Source organism: Carassius carassius, chromosome 13 (genome assembly GCF_963082965.1).
Source record: "Carassius carassius chromosome 13, fCarCar2.1, whole genome shotgun sequence".
Taxonomy (NCBI): domain Eukaryota; kingdom Metazoa; phylum Chordata; class Actinopteri; order Cypriniformes; family Cyprinidae; genus Carassius; species Carassius carassius.
In genome coordinates, this window is record NC_081767.1 from 184,437 (window position 1) to 203,465 (window position 19,029).

Consider the following 19,029-nt stretch of genomic DNA (forward strand, 5'->3'; position numbering starts at 1 on the left):
AGTGGAAACATAAAGTATCTTGGCTGACCACTTTTAATTGGACCACTAAAAACCCATCTTAATGTCAGACGTAAACAGGATCAGTGAGATGTGCAAAATGGAGGCAAAAGCTGCAAGAAAACCTGTTCCAGAAGAAACAGCCTTGAAACTTTCAGTGGGATGTTGATCCTAAACATGAATGGACAAATGAAGACTGGACTCAAACATTTCCCAGTGTGGCCCAGTCCAAAGACTGTGCCATTCATGTGGCTGACCTGAACAACCTGGATCAATCTACTGATGAAATCTATCAAAATGGCAATTGGACGATATGTGAAGCAAGTATGTACTTACTGTACCCAGTCATCCATGCTAGATTATCAGTTTGGGATATAAAAGTGTTTCATATTAAAATAATTGTTAACACTTCATTTTGATAGTCCAGTTTAGACATTCTGCTACCTATAAGTAACTCTGCAAGAACATCAATTTATTCTAATAAATCTAACCTAACAGTCTACTTATACTTTGATGAGCGTTAGTTGACATGTAGTTGCAGAGTTAGTTCTAGTTAGTAGAATGTCTAAAGTAAACTATCAAAATAAAGTATAATCAAATAATTAATTCTGAACTTCAGTGGAGTTAAAATATCACTGAAACCCAAACCATCATTTAAAATTTTAACCTTCATCAAAAGAATCCTTTTAGCTTTAATCATGGAGTAAAATGAGAAAATTGATTCATGGTTTTGAACTGTCTTCACAAGGCACTCCACTGACTATTTTAAATGTACGTATGGTTTATGAGCTGATATTTAATACAGTGTTAATGTGTGTATTGCAGTAATGTCATGCGTGTCTTGGTGTAGCAGCTCTTTACTTTATCAATAACCCAGGGGCTGTGGAAGTGTCCGTTCTCAGATGGCTGCCACCAGCGCAGGCGTGTGGCTGAAGTTCGCGCTCGGAGAGGGATCTCCAGGGCCACCAAGTGAGCTGTGTTACTGCTGTTACTGTAGAGGAACTCCTGCAGGAGAGCCCAGTTCAGACCTCCATCCACGGAGAACTGCAGGAGCACCGGCTGGGAGTGTGGGTCAGGAGCCGCTTTACCACAGCCCAGTCTCAGGAAGAACTGGATAAACCTGAGCAGGACACATACACATCTCCAACATTTCTAATGGCATGAAGGATATTTTTCATGGTGAACCATCTGGTGTGTTTGTGGAATACCTAGCGTTAGACAGGTCCAGATCTAATGTCTCCAGCATTCGCAAACCGTCCTCACTGAAGAACAGGTGATTCCCGCTGGTGGTGATGCCACACTTTCTGGAAGGCTTTCCTCCACTCATCAACTTGAAATGTTCAGACTCCAAAACCCCACCTATGTGACACAATCAATAAAATTGACAATTTTTATACACAAATAAATCCCAATGAATCTGCTTTAGTCAATTCTTTTTTGAGAAATATACACTGCAAGCTATTTGTCTGTTCACAGTGAATGTGAATCTGCTGCACACCATGACACAATCACTGTGAAGATACTTCATGTTTAATGTACGGTTATGAGGAGTAGAATCAGAATGCATTAGTTGTCACTGCACAGCTGTACAACGAAATTCAGGGCAACTCCTTTGTGTTAAAAGTAACTGACAACAAGCACAATACAAAACACAGAATAAAGAGTAACACACAAGCAACTCGACATAGAGGCAAAAATCTTGGAAGAGATAGCTGTTATTCATTTACACTGTTTAAGACACAATGTTAAGGCGAATAAACACCACACAGAATTCTACATTTCAAAAAACGACTGAGCACCAATGAGCACCACTCACATAATTTCCCATTAAATTACTTTATATTAATCCCAAATCATTGCCAACTTCACCTTAGGCTGGAAGCAGCATGTATTTTTTTGATGTTAAGAAAATTAGTTCTGGTGTCAAATGTCAATGTCATATGTTGACAAATGTAATTTTCTTTCAAATATTTGCATGAAAGATCTGTTTGTGTAATTTTTCTATAGGCTGAATGACACTTGCTTTGATATTTTATATCTCACACAGTGGCTATCAGACATTTGTTACTCAACTAACCACTGTCAAATAACAGCATACTGTAAAACATCTGTTTACTTCTGTACCTTCGAAATCCTCTTTCAGGAAATCTGGGTTTGGCACATCTGGAACAGAGCAGTCGGGACCAGAGTAACCCGGATCGCAACTGCAGTGAGTGCCATGCACACACACGCCGTGGCCATTACACATGTTCTGGCACTGAGGGCCGATGTAAATGCTGTCCAGGGCCCATGTGGGTGGAGCCGCGCCGCCTGAATAAAACCCCTGATACCAGCGGAACCGCAGAGAGCTGAAAACACAGAAACACCGTCACACACCCAACACACAACAGTGAACCTTAAAAACACACAAGCGGATATCGCTGACCCGCACAACCGCAGCTTGCCGAAGTGGACCATTTCTCTCCTCCAGCCCTGTGTGGTGCCGGGATAGTAGATGCTGGCCGGGTGGAGCTCAGTCGAGCAGAGAGAGCGGAGTCGGGGCCCTCCGGCACACAGAGGAACCAGCAGATGCCACGTGGCTCCGAAATCTCGAGAAAACTCCAGACGCACAGGGTTCAAGGAAGAGCTTTCAGCTGTGCAGCCCACATTAATCTAGAACAGGAATCACACATTAGCTAACTACATTCCCACTCAAGACTTACCACAATTTACTGTCACAAAGATGGCCTTTTAAATGCCAATATCTATGGCTCAAAGCTCTACCTCGAACTGGATGACGGTGTTCTCATTGACATCAATATCTCTTGTGGTGATGGAGTGCTCACCCAGCTCACTGGATGTGAACACCACGGCTGAGTCCTCCTCGCTGCAAACAGTGAGACTAACATGAAGCCATCGCTCTCTCAACACTGAGATCAACATCAACATCAAGCTCTTGAGGCTCTGTGGCTGAATGTGCATAATCCAATTAAGTTTGGATGACAGGAACTGGGCTGATTCTGCACAAGCCTAGTGTTTTGTGTCCAGAGACACGAGTGGACTATGGTTTATCTCCTTGAATGTGTTACATTAGTGTACATGGCATGTTGTTGTGAGATGAACACTATGCAGATACTCACAGTCCTGCCCTCTGATAGGGGCAGTAGAATCCAGTGCTTCCTCCAGGATAAAACAACCAGTTCCCCTCCTGAGGACCTTCCTCAAAGCTGTCTAATATAACCGGCAAGCTATTGATGTTGTTGCCATCTATGATCAGGTCATCAATCACCCACACCTCTTCCTTCTTCCCTGAGGGTTTGAAGAATGACAAGTGTAACAATTACAACAATGACCAAAAACAGAGTAAATAGTCTGTCAGACACTGATTAGAACAAGAGCGTCATGTGGTACATGCAAGCGGTACATGTTTGAGGTATTCATATGACATTAGGGCTTTGAAACCAAATGCACATCTGTTTGTCATCTTAAGGCTGAAACACTGGACATCGTACACTTGCCGACTTTGTAAACAGTTACAGAGGAAACTGAGCATCATAAAATACCAGACTCGTGCTAACGCATTATTGCAAGAATAGGTGGAACATATGAAAACAATACGTCTTCTAAAATCAGTTAAAAATATTAAACATATTTGATCTCCATCTGGATGGAATCAAAGTCTGAAGCTCAAAGAATCAGAGTATTTGTGACCATCATACACTACGCAACTCTCTATGAAATCTGTCAACTCAAATCTGCAGACTGGGTTTGACTTTCGGCTACTAGCAATGACTCCAGTCTGTAAATCAGTGCAACAATCTGGGCAAAAGTTATGTAGTGTATTCCAGCTTTCATGCATTCAAATTCTTCTCACAGAGCAAATTATCCTGTTATGGTTCTCACTTTCCAATAATGGAACAACTGTTACGATCGGAGACCCAGGAAAACACAGGAGACAAGAGATCCAATCGCAGTGTGGGTTTCAATGGGTAATCCAAATCAGAAATAAACAAGCAGGGGTCAAAACCATAAATCCATCCAACAAATAAACAAACAGGGAAGGAACAGGGACGGGAACAGGAACTCGGAAGACGAGGAACTCAGAAGGCGAGGAAACTGGGTGACGGAAAGAAAGGACTCCATCAAGACAAACAGAAAAAGACCGGTTAATATAGGCAGGGTAATGACTATCAAGTGAAGACACCTGAGTGCAATTAACAGGAGTGCAATTACTGTGATGAAGGGAAAAGGCTTTGTGGGAATTGTAGTGCCTACGGTGAGGTGCCTATGGGGAAGTGAGACCACTAGTGGAGACTCAGGGAAACAGAGACCAGACAGCGTGACATTACCCCCCTCCTCCACGGAGCAGCTACCAGATGCTCCACCCGAACCCAAGAGACCAAGGAACACAAAACCAGGAGGGAGGTAGAGCGGCGGAGGACCAGGGGGAGGGACGGAGGGCCAGGTAAAATGGGGAAACAGAGACAAGAAGTGCAAAAAACAAAAACAAGGAGCCCAGGAGGGAGGTGGACCGGTGGAGGATCACGGGGAGGGACGGAGGGCCAGGTCCATAGAGGGAGACAGAGAGAAACACAAAAACAAGGAGCCCAGGAGGGAGGTGGACCGGCGGAGGTTCAGGGGGAGGGACGGAGGGCCAGGTCCATAGATGGAAACAGAGAGAAGAAGAGCAAAAAACAAAACAACAACAAAACACAAGTCCATGAAGGACTGTCGAGACAGAAGCCCACCAAGGCGGCCCAGAAGACCACCACAGTGGGATCGATGACACCGGAGAGCAATTCTGGTTAGGCAAGTCTGAAACAGAGAACATGAACAAGTTAAGGGTGGCCTCCGTGGCCACGACAGGATCAGTCGAGCGCTCAGAGAGTTCGGCTGAGATGTGACGAGGCTCTGGAATTTCCGAAGAGACGAGGATAGGCTCTGGTAGTTCAGCCAAGACGTGGAGAGGCTCTGGTAGTTCAGCCGAGACGTGAAGAGGCTCTAGTAGTTTAGCAGAGACGTGGGGAGGCTCTGGTAGTTCAGCAGAGACGTGGAGAAGCTCTGGTAGTTCAGCAGAGACATGGAGAGGCTCTGGTAGTTCAGCAGAGACGTGGAGAGGCTCTGGTAGTTCAGCAGAGACGTGGAGAGGCTCTGGTAGTTCAGCAGAGACATGGGGAGGCTCTGGTTGTTCCGCAGAAGCGTGGCGAGACTCTGGTAATTCCGTGGTGTTTAGACTGGATTCAGGAAGATCAATGATGACTTGACTCTGCTCATGAAGATCATTGGTGACCTGACTCTGCTCATGAAGATCAATGGTGACTTGCCTTTGCCCATGAAGATAGTCGGTGACGACCTTGCTCGTGAAGAACCCTGGTGATTGGACTTTGCCCATGAAGATCATCGGTGACTTGCCCTTGCCCATGAAGATCAATGATGACTTGCCCTTGTCCATGAATATCAATGGTGACTTGCCTTTGCCCATGAAGAACACTGGTGACTTGACTTTGCCCATGAAGATTACCGGTGACTTGACTTGACTCTGGAGTGCCAACGGTGACTTGACCTGACTCTGGAGTGTCAACGGTGACTTGACCTGACTCTGGAGGGTCAACGGTGACTTGACTTGACTCTGGAGGCTCAACAGTGACTTGACCTGACTCTGGAGGGTCAATGGGAACCTGACTCGACTCTGGAGGATCAATGGGAACCTGACTCGACTCTTGAGGGTCAACGGGAACCTGACTCGACTCGACTCTGGAGGTTCAACGGGAAACTGACTCGACTCTGGAAGGTCAACGGGAACCTGACTCGACTCTGGAAGGTCAACGGGAACTTGACTCGACTCTGGAAGGTCAACGGGAACCTGACTCGACTCTGGAAGGTCAACGGGAACCTGACTCGACTCTGGTGGGTCAACGAGAACCTGACTCGACTCTGGAGGGTCAACGAGAACCTGACTCAACTCTGGAGGGTCAACGAGAACCTGACTCGACTCTGGAGGGTCAACGAGAACCTGACTCGACTCTGGAGGGTAAACGGGAAACTGACTTGACTTTGGAGGGTCATCTCGAACCTGACTCGACTCTGGAGGGTCCACTGTGGTTGTCATCTTGTGCCGAGGCGCTGGACAAGCGGCCATCTTGTGCCATGACTCTGGACCGGAGGCCATCTTGGGCAGTGGTGCTGGGCCGGTGGCCATCTTGGGCAGTGGTGCTGGGCTGGTGGCCATCTTGGGCAGTGGCGCTGGGCTGGTGGCCATCTTGTGCTGTGGCGCTGGGCTGGCGACCACCTTGTGCTGTGGCTCTGGGTTGGCGGCCATCTTGTGCAATGGCGCTGGGCTGGCGGTCCTCCTGTTTGTAGACCCCGGTCTAGAATCGGGCATCCCACCGGGAGAGACAGGTGTGGCTGGGGTATTCCACGGAGACCGATGTTGTAAGTAGAAAATGAATTCCCAGAACCCAAACGCATCCAACTGTTCCATTTCCATGCGAGGTTCCAGTTCATCCAGACCGGTGTTGAAAATGTCCTTAAGGGCAACCTCATTATATCCCATACCCTCCGCCAAGGTCCAGAACACATGTGCCATGTGCCATTTTAATGGGTAATCCAAATCAGAAATAAACAAGCAGGTGTCAAAACCATAAATCCATCCAACAAATAAACAAACAGGGAAGGAACAGAAACAGGAACAGGAACTCGGAAGACGAGGAACTCGGAAGGCGAGGAAACTGGGTGACGGAAAGAAAGGACTCCATCAAGACGAACAGAAAAAGACCGGTTAATATAGGGGTGCAATTAACAGAAGTGCAATTACTGTGATGAAGGGACAAGGCTTTGTGGGAATTGTAGTGCCTACGGTGAGGTGCCTATGGGGAAGTGAGACCACTAGTGGAGACTCAGAGAAACAGAGACCAGACAGCGTGACAACAACACAAACCCATTTCTTTATACTGGTGATGTATTTGTGATTGAGTAAGGTGTACATGGGTAAGTTTGAATAACTGTGGGGTTTTTTTTACCACTGTTGTACGGCTGCCACAGTCTGAAGCGCGTAGCATTGGTCTGTGCGCTGGGAGGCAAAGACATGTGAACAAACAGCGTGTCTGTTGAAGTGGGGAAATAAAACTCGTCTATAAGCAGCCAGCTGATCCCTCCATTCACTGAATACTGCAGCAGCACGGAGTGAGAGCGCTCTGGTACACCTGCGAGTAAAACACAGAAATACTGTTTAAGACCAGTGCAGGCATTACCAACAGCTAACAGAAGACAAGCAGAAAAGCTGGAGATTAAGCATGCTCCATGCCAGACTCACCCTTTGTTATGAACTTGAATGAGAACTGGATGTACATGGTGTTTATGCAGTCTAGATCTGCTGAGACCAGCATGCGCAGTCCCTCCTGAAGGAAAACATGGCACAAAGTACGGAAAATAGAGAAAACTTATTTCTTCTCATTTACTGATTTAATTTACTTGTTCTATGAAACTTTTAAAATGCATTTCTATTAACATTTACATTTACTCATTTAGCAGATGCTTTTATTCAAAGTGACTTGCAAATGAGGACAAAAGAAGCAAACAAAACCAACAAAAGAGCAATCATATGTAAGTGGTGCAACAAGTCTTGATTAGTCTAATGCAGTACATGTATCAAGGTTGTTTATTTATTTATTAATTTTATAATAAATAACAAGAAAACAAGTAGATAGAAGAGAACAAGAACAGAGAACACTAGTGTTAGAGGGTCACTTTTGTAATAAATAAAAAGAAAGTATAAAGAAATTATAATAAATATTTCAAGTGTTAGAGGGACTTGCAAAACCAACATATAATTACATGAAATTGTAACACTTTATTTATTTCAATAGCCCACTTTAGAAGAAGTAAGTTTGTTAGGTTAAGGTTAGTAGAATAAGTTGAAATGTACGTGCAAAGTGACTAATCGTCAGTAGGGGTAGGGGTAGGGTTAGGGTTACCTTTATTATGTCCATCAAAATAAAGTGTGAGCAGATATTAAGATCATTTCACATTCTAATGACTGCTAGCTGACATAGAGATGCACAGTCACTTACAGTTAGTATAATGTTTAAAGTGGACTCAAATAATGTGTTACCAATTACATAAATGCTGGAAACAAGTGATCCTTTACTTCTATGATGATGGAGGAATCGATGCATAAGGCAGTGCAGTAATCAGTGCTTTAAGTACCGCCACTTGCAAATATAGCTCTTGAGCATACCGCCACCTCTCTGTGCGACCAGATCGTGCTTTTAGCGTACCGGTACGCTCATTTGGACATCTGTTTTAATAGAGGTTTTAATCTTTTGCCTGCGCTGCCGCTTTTCAGAGCGCCCTTCACAATGCAAGCTTCCTAATTCATCCCTCCGAGAGCAGAGACTACATTACCCATACACCCTTGAGTTTTACAAGTGAAAAGCACATGCGTCGTTTTTGCCGCTGTCAGTAACAACTCAACGTGGCCGGAGAGAGTGTTTGAAACGCGCACACTCGGCTCGGTAAAAATTCAAATACAATGAACAATACTTAATATACTTTCCTGGCTTCAGACTGAGTACTAAAACAACACGGTCAGAATCAGATGACTCGCTGGCTGACACCCCACCAAGCCGGAATGATAGTAGCTCTTTCAGGTAGGGTGACCAGACGTCTCCCGAAAAATTCGGGATAGTCCCGAAATCTAAACTGTTGTCCCGAATCCCGAATCTGGCCCTAATTGTCCCGAAAATTATACTTAAGCAAAATCTTGAGTAGTTATTGTCTGATAAACATTAAAAACTGTCTGCAGAGGTTGATTCGTCCTGCAACCAGCCCCCGCCGGGGCAGCATCTTTTTCCTAAATTCTAAAAAAATACCGTAGGCGGCTAAGCAAGAATTTAGAAATTCATTTATCTAATTAATCTATATGCACAAAGACAATACAACCTTTTTGTCCCCTTTTTGTTTTAAAGCTTGATGAAGAGAGCGCAAGTTGCTGCAGCTGCGAGGAGAACAGTGATGCACTGTACAAAAAACAAGTTTAAGCTCATTAGCGTTAGCGTTACAGAAAGGTCTGATTTACGCACTGTTACAACAGTCATTGTTTTTTTTTTCTTTTTACAATGACATTTGAGTTCATGATTTTAATGTTGTTGTTTCTTGTGGCAGACTAAAGAGTAATGACAGACGGTTGATCTTTGAATAAAAATGTGTTTAGTTAAGGTTTGAAATTCATTATCTTTTATTATAGGCTACGAAGTCTAATATCATAAGTGAAAAAGTGAAAAAGTGAAGTGACATTCAGCCAAGTATGGTGACCCATACTCAGAATTTGTGCTCTGCATTTAACCCATCCGAAGTGCACACACACAGAGCAGTGAACACACACACACACACACTGTGAGCACACACCCGGAGCAGTGGGCAGCCATTTATGCTGCGGTGCCCAGGGAGCAGTTGGGGGTTCGATGCCTTGCTCAAGGGCACCTAAGTCGTGGTATTGAAGGTGGAGAGAGAACTGTACATGCACTCCCCCCACCCACAATTCCTGCCGGCCCGAGACTCGAACTCACAACCTTTCGATTGGGAGTCCGACTCTCTAACCATTAGGCCACGACTCCCCCTAATAAGCCCCCCCATCCCGTCACCCAAGACCGCAGACACCCCCCTTACCCACCCCCATCCCGAATTTAAGCCAATCTCATCTGGTCACCCTAGTCTAAGGGTATTTTTTCAAAATCCTTTTGCACATTTTATTTATGTTTAATAGCTCTTTCTAGCTCAAGCAAATCCACAAACTAATAAAATGATTTATTATTTTTTATAAGGTTGTCTGTTGACTGCTGTATATAAAACCCCTTCAATATAGTTGTTGTTATCTCAGGGGATGAGGGGAGTCATCAAAAAAAAAAAAAAAATATATATATATATATATAGGCTATAATAGAGTACCGGCACCTCTTTTGGGCCACTTAAAGCACTGGCAGTAATACTCCACCTGGAAGATCACTACTGTTTGACTGCAATACTCACTCCTTTGAAGATGAGGGCTGTTCCTGATTTCAGAGGCTCTCCGCTCAGCGTGCCTCTCTCTGCCCCGTACACCTCCGGCCAGACATCAGCCCTCAGGTTCTCATTGAAATCTTCCTTCAGAATGGATGGCAAAGCGACTAGAGGCACACAGTGCGGCCCGCCAAAGCCCTGATCACAGCTGAGTGAGAGAAAAACCAGCGTGACTGTAGGATCGCTGAGGAGCATGTGAGGAATATGAAGCTGGAGTCCACACTCACACACAGTGTCCGTTGTCACACAGTCCATGTCCGGAGCACATCCACGGGCAGCCGGGCGTCAGCAGCACATTGTCCAGCGCCCAGCCATCAGCTCCAGGAGCCAAGTGAGGTTGGATCCAGCGGAACCGTGTTCTGGGTGAGCTATATGTTTGGGAATAAGAGTGCAGTGTTGAATATACAGACTGAACATTCAAACATGCAAACTGACAATAAACAGAGTTCTGTAGCCATCACGCCAAAACTCTGAAGATTCCTTTTCCAAGCAAAACATGGTCTGTGGTAAACTTAACTTGGTGATACTTATTTTTACACACTTATACTGAAAACACAAATTTTGAAGCAGTTTACAACAAAGTCTTGTCAAGTTATGTTTATCACAGACCTTATTTTACTAATTAACTGAAAAACCCCATTCAAATCGACAGAACATTCTTGATGAAACAGTGATAAAAAGCTGTGGACAAAGGTTTTTGCGGCTGAACTTATTGCATATTAATTTGTAGGAGTTTCCCTTTCAGACGCAGAATTTATGTTAAGAAAAGTTCAAATCAATCACGCAAGGTGATTTACTAAAGTTAGTGCTAGTTTGCGCCATAACTTAACACCCAAAAAACCAAGTTTTAACCCATTTTGTGCCTGTGATGTTAGTAGGGACACACTTAATTATAATTGGACATGTACTATGGCATATAAGCAAATTCCTAACATGTAAAATATCATGGTATATACGAAAGAACCACAGTATTTTCATTTAATACCATTACGGTTCATAACTGCTGCTGCCAGTGGTATAGTGGTATAAGTGTGGGACTGAAATGTGTGTATAGCTCATCTGAGACGGCACTAGCACTGAATCTTTGAGACGTGTAAAGAGCCTGAGCGACGGTCCTACATGGCAGCGCTGGGCAGGTAGATGGTGACTCTCCTCCACTGCAGGAACTGTGGCGCACTGAACACAGACCGCTGCGTGTATCCAGAGCAGCCGATGGCGGGAGGCACACATTCAGGCGTGACGAGTGTCCAGTGTCTCCCACAGTCTGTGGAGAACTCCAGATGGATGCCGTGGGTCGGAGACGCAGCCTTACTGCAGCCCATGCTCAGATCGAACTGCAGGAACGAAGAGCCTGACACCTCAAAATCCCAGCTCTCAGCATAACGTGGCCTCTCTAGAGAGAGAGAGAGCATTCGGTCAACTCAAACCAAGCTGGATTCAGATCAGATTCTGTCATACAAGTGTGAATCATTTGATTCTGAAGGTGTAAATCTCTCTGAAAGGTTTTGGAATGCTCTGCATGGACAGTGTAAAGTCACGATGAAATGCTTTACAGATGGAATTATGTAAATACAAACAAAGTCTGAACAACTTCTAAGTATCATGAGGTTTGTGCCACCCCCTTGTACACACTGTAAATTTATGTTATTTATATTAGGTATTTAAATACATATTATTGTACACGCATCTGATAAACATGTTAAAAGGAGCCAATTCACAGCAACATACAGTATTGCAAATGAGTAAACGGTTCATTTTCCAGATGAAAATGCACATATAAATGTCTGTGTGATGAACATGACACATACATGACATAATGGGTGTGTTGGCGATATCTTAATGCTAACTCACTATCCGTGACCTCAGAGTTGAAGTTCAACACTGAGTCTGGGCTCAGACAGTCTGCTGTCACCTCTCCACCTACGATTCGATACCAGTTGTGTCTCAATGGAGACGTGCCAACAAATGTGTCAAAGAACCCACTCCTAGCGCTGTCATTCATTCCGATCAGAACATTATCCAGACCCCACTGAGCCGAGTGTTTACCTGAGAAAAAGGAACACATAAGGATTTGTTTGTCTTCGATCAGGCACTGCATCATAGCACCTTCTGTAAGTTCATGACATGATGTCCGTCTGTTCTCACCCTGCTGCGGCTGCCACCAGCGGAACACGGTGTGTGGCATCTTGGCTGTGGATGGCAGCTCAATAGTCACCACCTGAGGCTCCAGGAACAAGCCAAAGTCCAGCTCTCGTAGGAGCTGCCACTGAACACCATTGTTTATTGAAAACTGGACAATCACACCTGTCAAACATAAGCAAGGAATAATTCACAATGGGCTGCTGAACTACTGAGAAATAAGAAAAAGGAACAAGCTGCAGTATTTTTGGTGCATGATTATCTCATCCAGCTGCTCAAGCTGCTGTGATTTACACAGATGGCAAATAACATATAAATGATTACAATACTGCAGTTACTGAACTCCACAACATTTACCTTCGTTTCGGGAGCGTGGGCGAGTGCAGGTGGAGCCCATGTTTTTTACTCCAATACGAATGTAGAACTGAACCAGACTGTACAGAAGGAGAGAACAGAGGACGAGAGAGAGTTCTACACGAGTTAGGGAGAGAACAAACACAAGTAGTGGACGTAAAACACAGGGTTGGTGTCACGTGAATGTCTAAAGCCTCATTGTTTGCAAGCGTCCAGCAGTGTGGTGCCACTGACCGGGTGTGGGTGGTGTCCAGCGGTGTGGTGCGAGCCTCTCGTCTGCCCAGGCTGCTGAAGTACAGAGCTTTACCTTCGCTGATGCTCCCACAGCCGTCTCCAATCTGTCCTCCGCTCAGGCTCTGCCACAGCGGACTCAGCTTCCCCTCAAAATCCTCCACCAGTTCAGTGGGACTCGGAGCAGACGGGACACAGCTGGAACGATCCATCTCCACTGACACAAACACAAACATAACCAAACATTTATGAACATGACAACAATCTATAACATCACATTTAGCGACAAAGCGACATTCCACATGTGCAGTGTTGAAGGACTCCAGGACCAGGGTTGGGATCCAAAGACATACAGAGACAATGAGCGACATCTTCCATATCAACCAAAATGTACTATACACGCTCCTGATTCCAAGACTAGATCATCTGATTGTGGTTGTATCTCTCTATTAGTTCTATTGGATCTTAGTGCTGCTTTCGACACTATTGACCACAACATTCTTTTGCATAGACTAGAACACTTTGTTGGCATTAATGGAAGTGCATTTGCATGGTTTAAATAGTACTTATATGACCGCCATCAATTCGTAGCAGTGAATGAATAGGTATCATATTGATCACAAGTGCAGTATGGAGTAGCTCAAGGCTCAGTACTAGAGCCGTTACTCTTCATGACTTACATGTTACCCTTGGGAGATATCATCAGGAAACATGGTGTTAGCTTTCACTGTTATGCTGATGATACTCAGCTCTATATTTCTTTGCGCCCCGGCGAAACATACCAATTTGAAAAACTAAGGAAATACATAGTCGATATAAAAAACTGGATGACTAGTAATTTCTTACTGCTAAATTCAGAAAAAAACAGAGGTGTTGATTATAGGACCTAAAAACTCTGCATGTAATAACCTAGAACACTGTCTAAGACTTGATGGTTGCTCTGTCAATTCTTCGTCATCAGTTGGGAACCTAGGTGTGCTATTTGATCGCAATCTTTCCTTAGAAAGCCATGTTTCTAGCATTTGTAAAACTGCATTTTTCCATCTCAAAAATATATCTAAATTACGGCCTATGCTCACAATGTCAAATGAAGAAATGTTAATCCATGCATTTATGACCTCAAGGTTAGATTATTGTAATGCTTTATTGGGTGGTTGTTCTGCACGCTTGGTAAACAAACTACAGCTAGTCCAAAATGCAGCAGCTAGAGTTCTTACTAGAACCAGGAAGTATGACCATATTAGCCCGGTCCTGTCAACACTGCACTGGCTCCCTATCAAACATCGTATAGATTTTAAAATCTTGCTTATTACTTATAAATGTCAATGTCAATGTCACCTTTATTTATATAGCGCTTTAAACAAAATACATTGCGTCAAAGCAACTGAACAACATTCATTAGGAAAACAGTGTCAATAATGCAAAAATGATACTTAAAGGCAGTTCATCATTGGATTCAGTTATGTCATCTCTGTTCAGTTAAATAGTGTCTGTGCATTTATTTGCAATCAAGTCAACGATATCGCTGTAGATGATAAAGCCCTGAATGGTTTAGCACCTCAGTGTTTGAGCTCTTGTTACATTATAATCCTCCACGTGTCACAGTGTCTGGGTTGTGTCCCTGGGTTTCCACTAGATGCCCCCCTTTCTCACGGTGTCTGTCACCTTATCACTTCCTGTTCCCTTATTTGGTCACCTTCCTCCTTGTTAGTAATTGATTGTTCCCCACCTGTCTCCTGTTCCCTCATCATCCTTCTGTGTATTTATACCCGGTCTGTCTGAGTCTGTGTTACGGAGTCCTTGTTTAATGTCCTATGATTATTCATGTCCGTCGCTTCTTGCCTTGCCTTGCCTTACCTTGTCTCCGTGTCTTCGTGTCTTGTTTATGTTGGATTTGGATATTCTGGTTTTGTCCCTGCCTGGACTGTTTACCCCTTTGGATTACCCTTTAAATCAATGACTTACCTGCAATTGGTTCCCTCTCCTGTGTTTCCTGTAACGCCGATCGTGACACCACGTCTGCTGCATTCTCAAAACTCAGGCAATTTGATAATACCTAGAATATCAAAATCAACTGCGGGCGGCAGAACATTTTCCTATTTGGCTCCTAAACTCTGGAATAACCTACCTAACATTGTTCGGGAGGCAGACACACTCTTGCAGTTTAAATCTAGATTAAAGACCCATCTCTTTTACCTGGTTTACACACAACATACTAATATGCTTTTAATATCCAAATCCGTTAAAGGCTGCATTAATTAGGTAAACCGGAACCGGGAACATTTCCCATTACACCTGATGTAATTGCTACATCATTAGAAGAATGGCATCTATGCTAATATTTGTCTGTTTCTCTCTTATTCCGAGGTCACCGTAGCCACCAGATCCAGTCTGTATCCAGATCAGAGGGTCACTGCAGTCACCCGGATCCAGTACGTATCCAGACCAGATGGTGGATCAGCACCTAGAAAGAACCTCTACATCCCTGAAAGACAGCGGAGACCAGGACAACTAGAGCTCCAGATACAGAGCCCCTGTAAAGACCTTGTCTCAGACGACCACCGGGAAAAGACCACAGGAAACAGATAATTCTTCTGCACAATCTGACTTTGCTGCAACCTGGAATTGAACTGCTGGTTTCATCTGGTCAGAGGAGAACTGGCCCCCCAACTGAGCCTGGTTTCTCCCAAAGTTTTTTCTCCATTCTGTCAACAATGGAGTTTTGGTTCCTTGCCGCTGTCACCTTTGGCTTGCTTAGTTGGGGTCACTTTATTTACAGCGATATCGATAGCGATTGAATGCAAATGATTGCACAGATACTATTTAAACTGAACTGAGATGATGACATCACTGAATTCAATGATGAACTGCCTTTAACTGTCATTTTGTATTATACACACACTGATTTCCTAATTAATGTAGTTCAGTTGCTTTGACGCAATCTTTTTGTTTAAAGTGCTATTTAAATAAAGGTGACTTGACCTGACTATATAAGAAGAATTATGTTGGCGACGTCACATGCTCTGCAGTTGTTTGTGTGTTTTTGTTAGTTTGCCTGTCTTTAGTTATATTCCTGCAATCAGTTTCACCAGGGACAAATTGCTGATCATTCAGCACCACACATCTCCCGATATATTACCAGTTTTCGACTATTCTGATGGTTTGCTGGACATTCTTATCTGTGAAGCAGCTGCGCTGATCACACGCTTCAGGACGCGAAGAAAGGGGAAAAGAGAGACTCACGTGAGACTCAGACAACGTGGATTTCGAACGCCGTTGCCTAGCATCCATCTGGCAAATCTCCGCTCTCTACCCAACAAAACAGATGAACTCCTTCTGCTCTCCCGGACAAATAAGGATTTCTCACCCTCTGCTGCTCTGTGTTTCACGGAAACTTGGCTAAACGACACCATTCCAGACAGTGCGCTCCATCTGCAGGGCTTTCAGCTGTTCAGAGCGGACCACGACTTAGAATCAACGGGGAAATCGCGCGGAGGTGGGACATGCTTTTACATCAACGAAAGGTGGAGTACAGATATAACAGTGTTAAATAAGATGTGCTGTTCATATCTAGAAACTCTATTCATTAACTGCAAGCCGTTCTATTCGCTGCGGGAGTTTCACTCGTTCATTCTGGTGAGTGTTTACACTCCTCTGCACGTGAGTCTGGCTTTACAGAAACTTGCTGATCGGATCACAGAGACAGAACAACAACAACCAGACTCTATTTTAATAATTCTTGGGGACTTTAATAAAGCCAATCTCTCCCATGAACTGTCAAAATACAGACAGCACATCACATGTCCCACCAGACACAGTAATATATTAGATTACAGTTACATCACAATAAAGGATTCATATCACTCTGTTCCATGAGCAGCTTTGGAACGTTCTGATCACTGTTTGGTTCATCTTATACCGGCCTACAGGCAGAAACTAAAATCAGCTAAACCTGTATTAAGGACTGTAAAAAGATGGACTAATGAAGCAGAGCAGGATTTACAATCTTGTTTTGACTTCACTGATTGGAGTGTTTTTGAAGCTTCTGCCACCGATCTGGACGGACTCACAGAGACCGTAACATCATATATCAGTTTCTGTGAGGATATGTGTATTCCTACCAAGACTCAACTAAATTACAACAATGACAAACCGTGGTTCACTGCAAAACTCAGACAGCTCTATCAGGCCAAAGAAGATGCTTACAGGAAGGGGAAAATGTCTTGTATAAACAGGCTAAATACACACTGGAAAAGGAGAACAAAGTGGCAAAGAGGAATTATTCTGGAAAAATAAGGACTCAGTTCACTTCCAACAACTCAGCAACAGTGTGGAAAAGTCTGAAAGAGATCACCAACTACAAGACACCATCCCCCAGCACTGTGGAGAATCAACAACTGGCAGATGATCTGACCGGGTTTTACTGCAGGTTTGAAAGAACACCCATCTCCTGCGCTGAACGTCTCTCCACACAACCGTTCACACCAATAACAACTCCTGCAACCCACCCTGAACACCTCTCCAAACAACCGTTCACACCATTCACAACTCCTGCAACCCGCCCTGAACGCCTCTCCAAACAACCGTTCACACCATTAGCAAATCTTGCAACCCATCTGGAAACCTTTTCAAACAACTTCTCTCACCATTCACACCTCCTGCAACACCCCTCCCCCCAACACCTGCAATACAGATAAGCAAGGATGCGGTGCACCAGGTCTTCTGAAAGCAGAAAAGGAAAAAAGCAACAGGCCCAGATTGTGTTACACAGCCTGTCTGAAATCCTGTGCTGACCAGCTGGCCCCCATCTTCACACAGATGTTCAACAGATCACTGGAGCTATGTCCCTTCATGCTTCAAACGCTCCACCATCATCCCCATCCCAAAGAAATCAAAAATTACAGAACTAAATGACTACAGGCCTGTGACTGGATGTCCCACCTGAAGGACATCACTGGAGCCTTGCTGGATCCTCTTCAGTTTGCCTACAGAGCAAACAGGTCTGTGGACGATGCAGTAAACATTGGACTGCATTATGTTCTGCAACACCTAGACAGACCGGGGACTTACGTGAGGATCCTGTTTGTGGACTTCAGCTCAGCCTTTAACACGATCATCCCAAACCTTCTCCTGTCCAAACTAACTCAGCTCTCCGTGCCCACCTCCGTCTGTCAGTGGATCAAAAGCTTCCTGACAGACAGGCAGCAGCTAGTGAGGCTGGGAAAATACACATCCAGCACCCGTACAATCAGCACCGGAGCTCCCCAGGGCTGTGTCCTCTCCCCACTGCTCTTCTCCCTGTACACTAATGACTGCACATCTAAGGACCCCTCTGTCAAGCTCCTGAAGTTTGCAGATGACACCACACTCAACGGCCTCATTCAGGACGGTGACGAGTCTGCTTACAGGCAGGAGGTTAAAGAGCTGGCTGTCTGGTGCAGTCTCAACAACCTGGAGCTTAACACACTCAAAACAGTGGAGATGATCGTGGACTTCAGGAGAAACCCCCCTGCTCTCCCCCCACTCACCATCATGAACAGCACTGTGACTGCAGTGGAGTCATTCAGGTTCCTGGGCACCACTATCTCTCAGGACCTGAAGTGGGACATTCACATTGACTCCATTGTGAAAAAGGCCCAGCAGAGGTTGTACTTCCTTCGCCAGCTGAGGAAGTTTAACCTGCCACAGGAGCTGCTGAAACAGTTCTACTCCACCATCATCGAATCCATCCTCTGCACTTCAGTAACTGTCTGGTTCAGCTCAGCTTCTAAATCTGACCTCAGAAGACTACAGAGGGTAGTCCAGACTGCTGAGCGAATCATTGGTACAACCCTCCCTTCTATTCAAGAACTGTACTCATCCAGAGTGAGCAAAAGGGCTGGAAAATCACTCTGGACCCCTCACATCCAGCACACTCCCTCTTTGAACTGTTGCCATCTGATAGACGCTACAGAGCACTGAGCACCAGAACGACCAGACACAGGAACAGTTTCTTCCCTCAGGCAATCCATCTAATGAACACTTGATATTAACTGTGGAACACACAACACTATTTATATTTACACTTATTTATCTAACACACATACTTAGTGTACGCTTAAATTTTTGCACATAATATACCTGTACATACATAACTGCTTATTGTAATATACCTGCACATACAATTCTCAATTTGTATATTGTCATTCTTTACCTACTTATTTGTATTTTTTATTCTTTTATTATGTTTTTTTTTTTGTTCTGTCGCAGTCATTTAAACATACCTGGCAATAA

General features: G+C 44.4%; 1 protein-coding gene across 3 annotated transcripts in view; it reads right to left on the bottom strand.

Annotated features, from left to right (window-relative positions):
* reln (reelin) overlaps nucleotides 1–19,029 on the bottom strand; it is a 126,023-nt gene that overhangs the window by 32,628 nt on the left and 74,366 nt on the right. For all 3 annotated transcript variants that reach the window (XM_059564485.1, XM_059564484.1, XM_059564486.1), the window contains exons 30-44: nucleotides 12,760–12,973; nucleotides 12,529–12,605; nucleotides 12,178–12,336; nucleotides 11,884–12,078; nucleotides 11,152–11,425; nucleotides 10,260–10,400; nucleotides 10,003–10,180; nucleotides 7,289–7,373; nucleotides 6,996–7,178; nucleotides 3,117–3,285; nucleotides 2,761–2,863; nucleotides 2,423–2,649; nucleotides 2,122–2,345; nucleotides 1,206–1,356; nucleotides 859–1,117 (exon numbers count right to left, since the gene is read on the bottom strand). In XM_059564485.1, coding sequence (XP_059420468.1) covers nucleotides 859–1,117; nucleotides 1,206–1,356; nucleotides 2,122–2,345; nucleotides 2,423–2,649; nucleotides 2,761–2,863; nucleotides 3,117–3,285; nucleotides 6,996–7,178; nucleotides 7,289–7,373; nucleotides 10,003–10,180; nucleotides 10,260–10,400; nucleotides 11,152–11,425; nucleotides 11,884–12,078; nucleotides 12,178–12,336; nucleotides 12,529–12,605; nucleotides 12,760–12,973 — 2,639 coding nt within the window. The remainder of the gene's footprint in view (nucleotides 1–858; nucleotides 1,118–1,205; nucleotides 1,357–2,121; nucleotides 2,346–2,422; nucleotides 2,650–2,760; nucleotides 2,864–3,116; nucleotides 3,286–6,995; nucleotides 7,179–7,288; nucleotides 7,374–10,002; nucleotides 10,181–10,259; nucleotides 10,401–11,151; nucleotides 11,426–11,883; nucleotides 12,079–12,177; nucleotides 12,337–12,528; nucleotides 12,606–12,759; nucleotides 12,974–19,029) is intronic.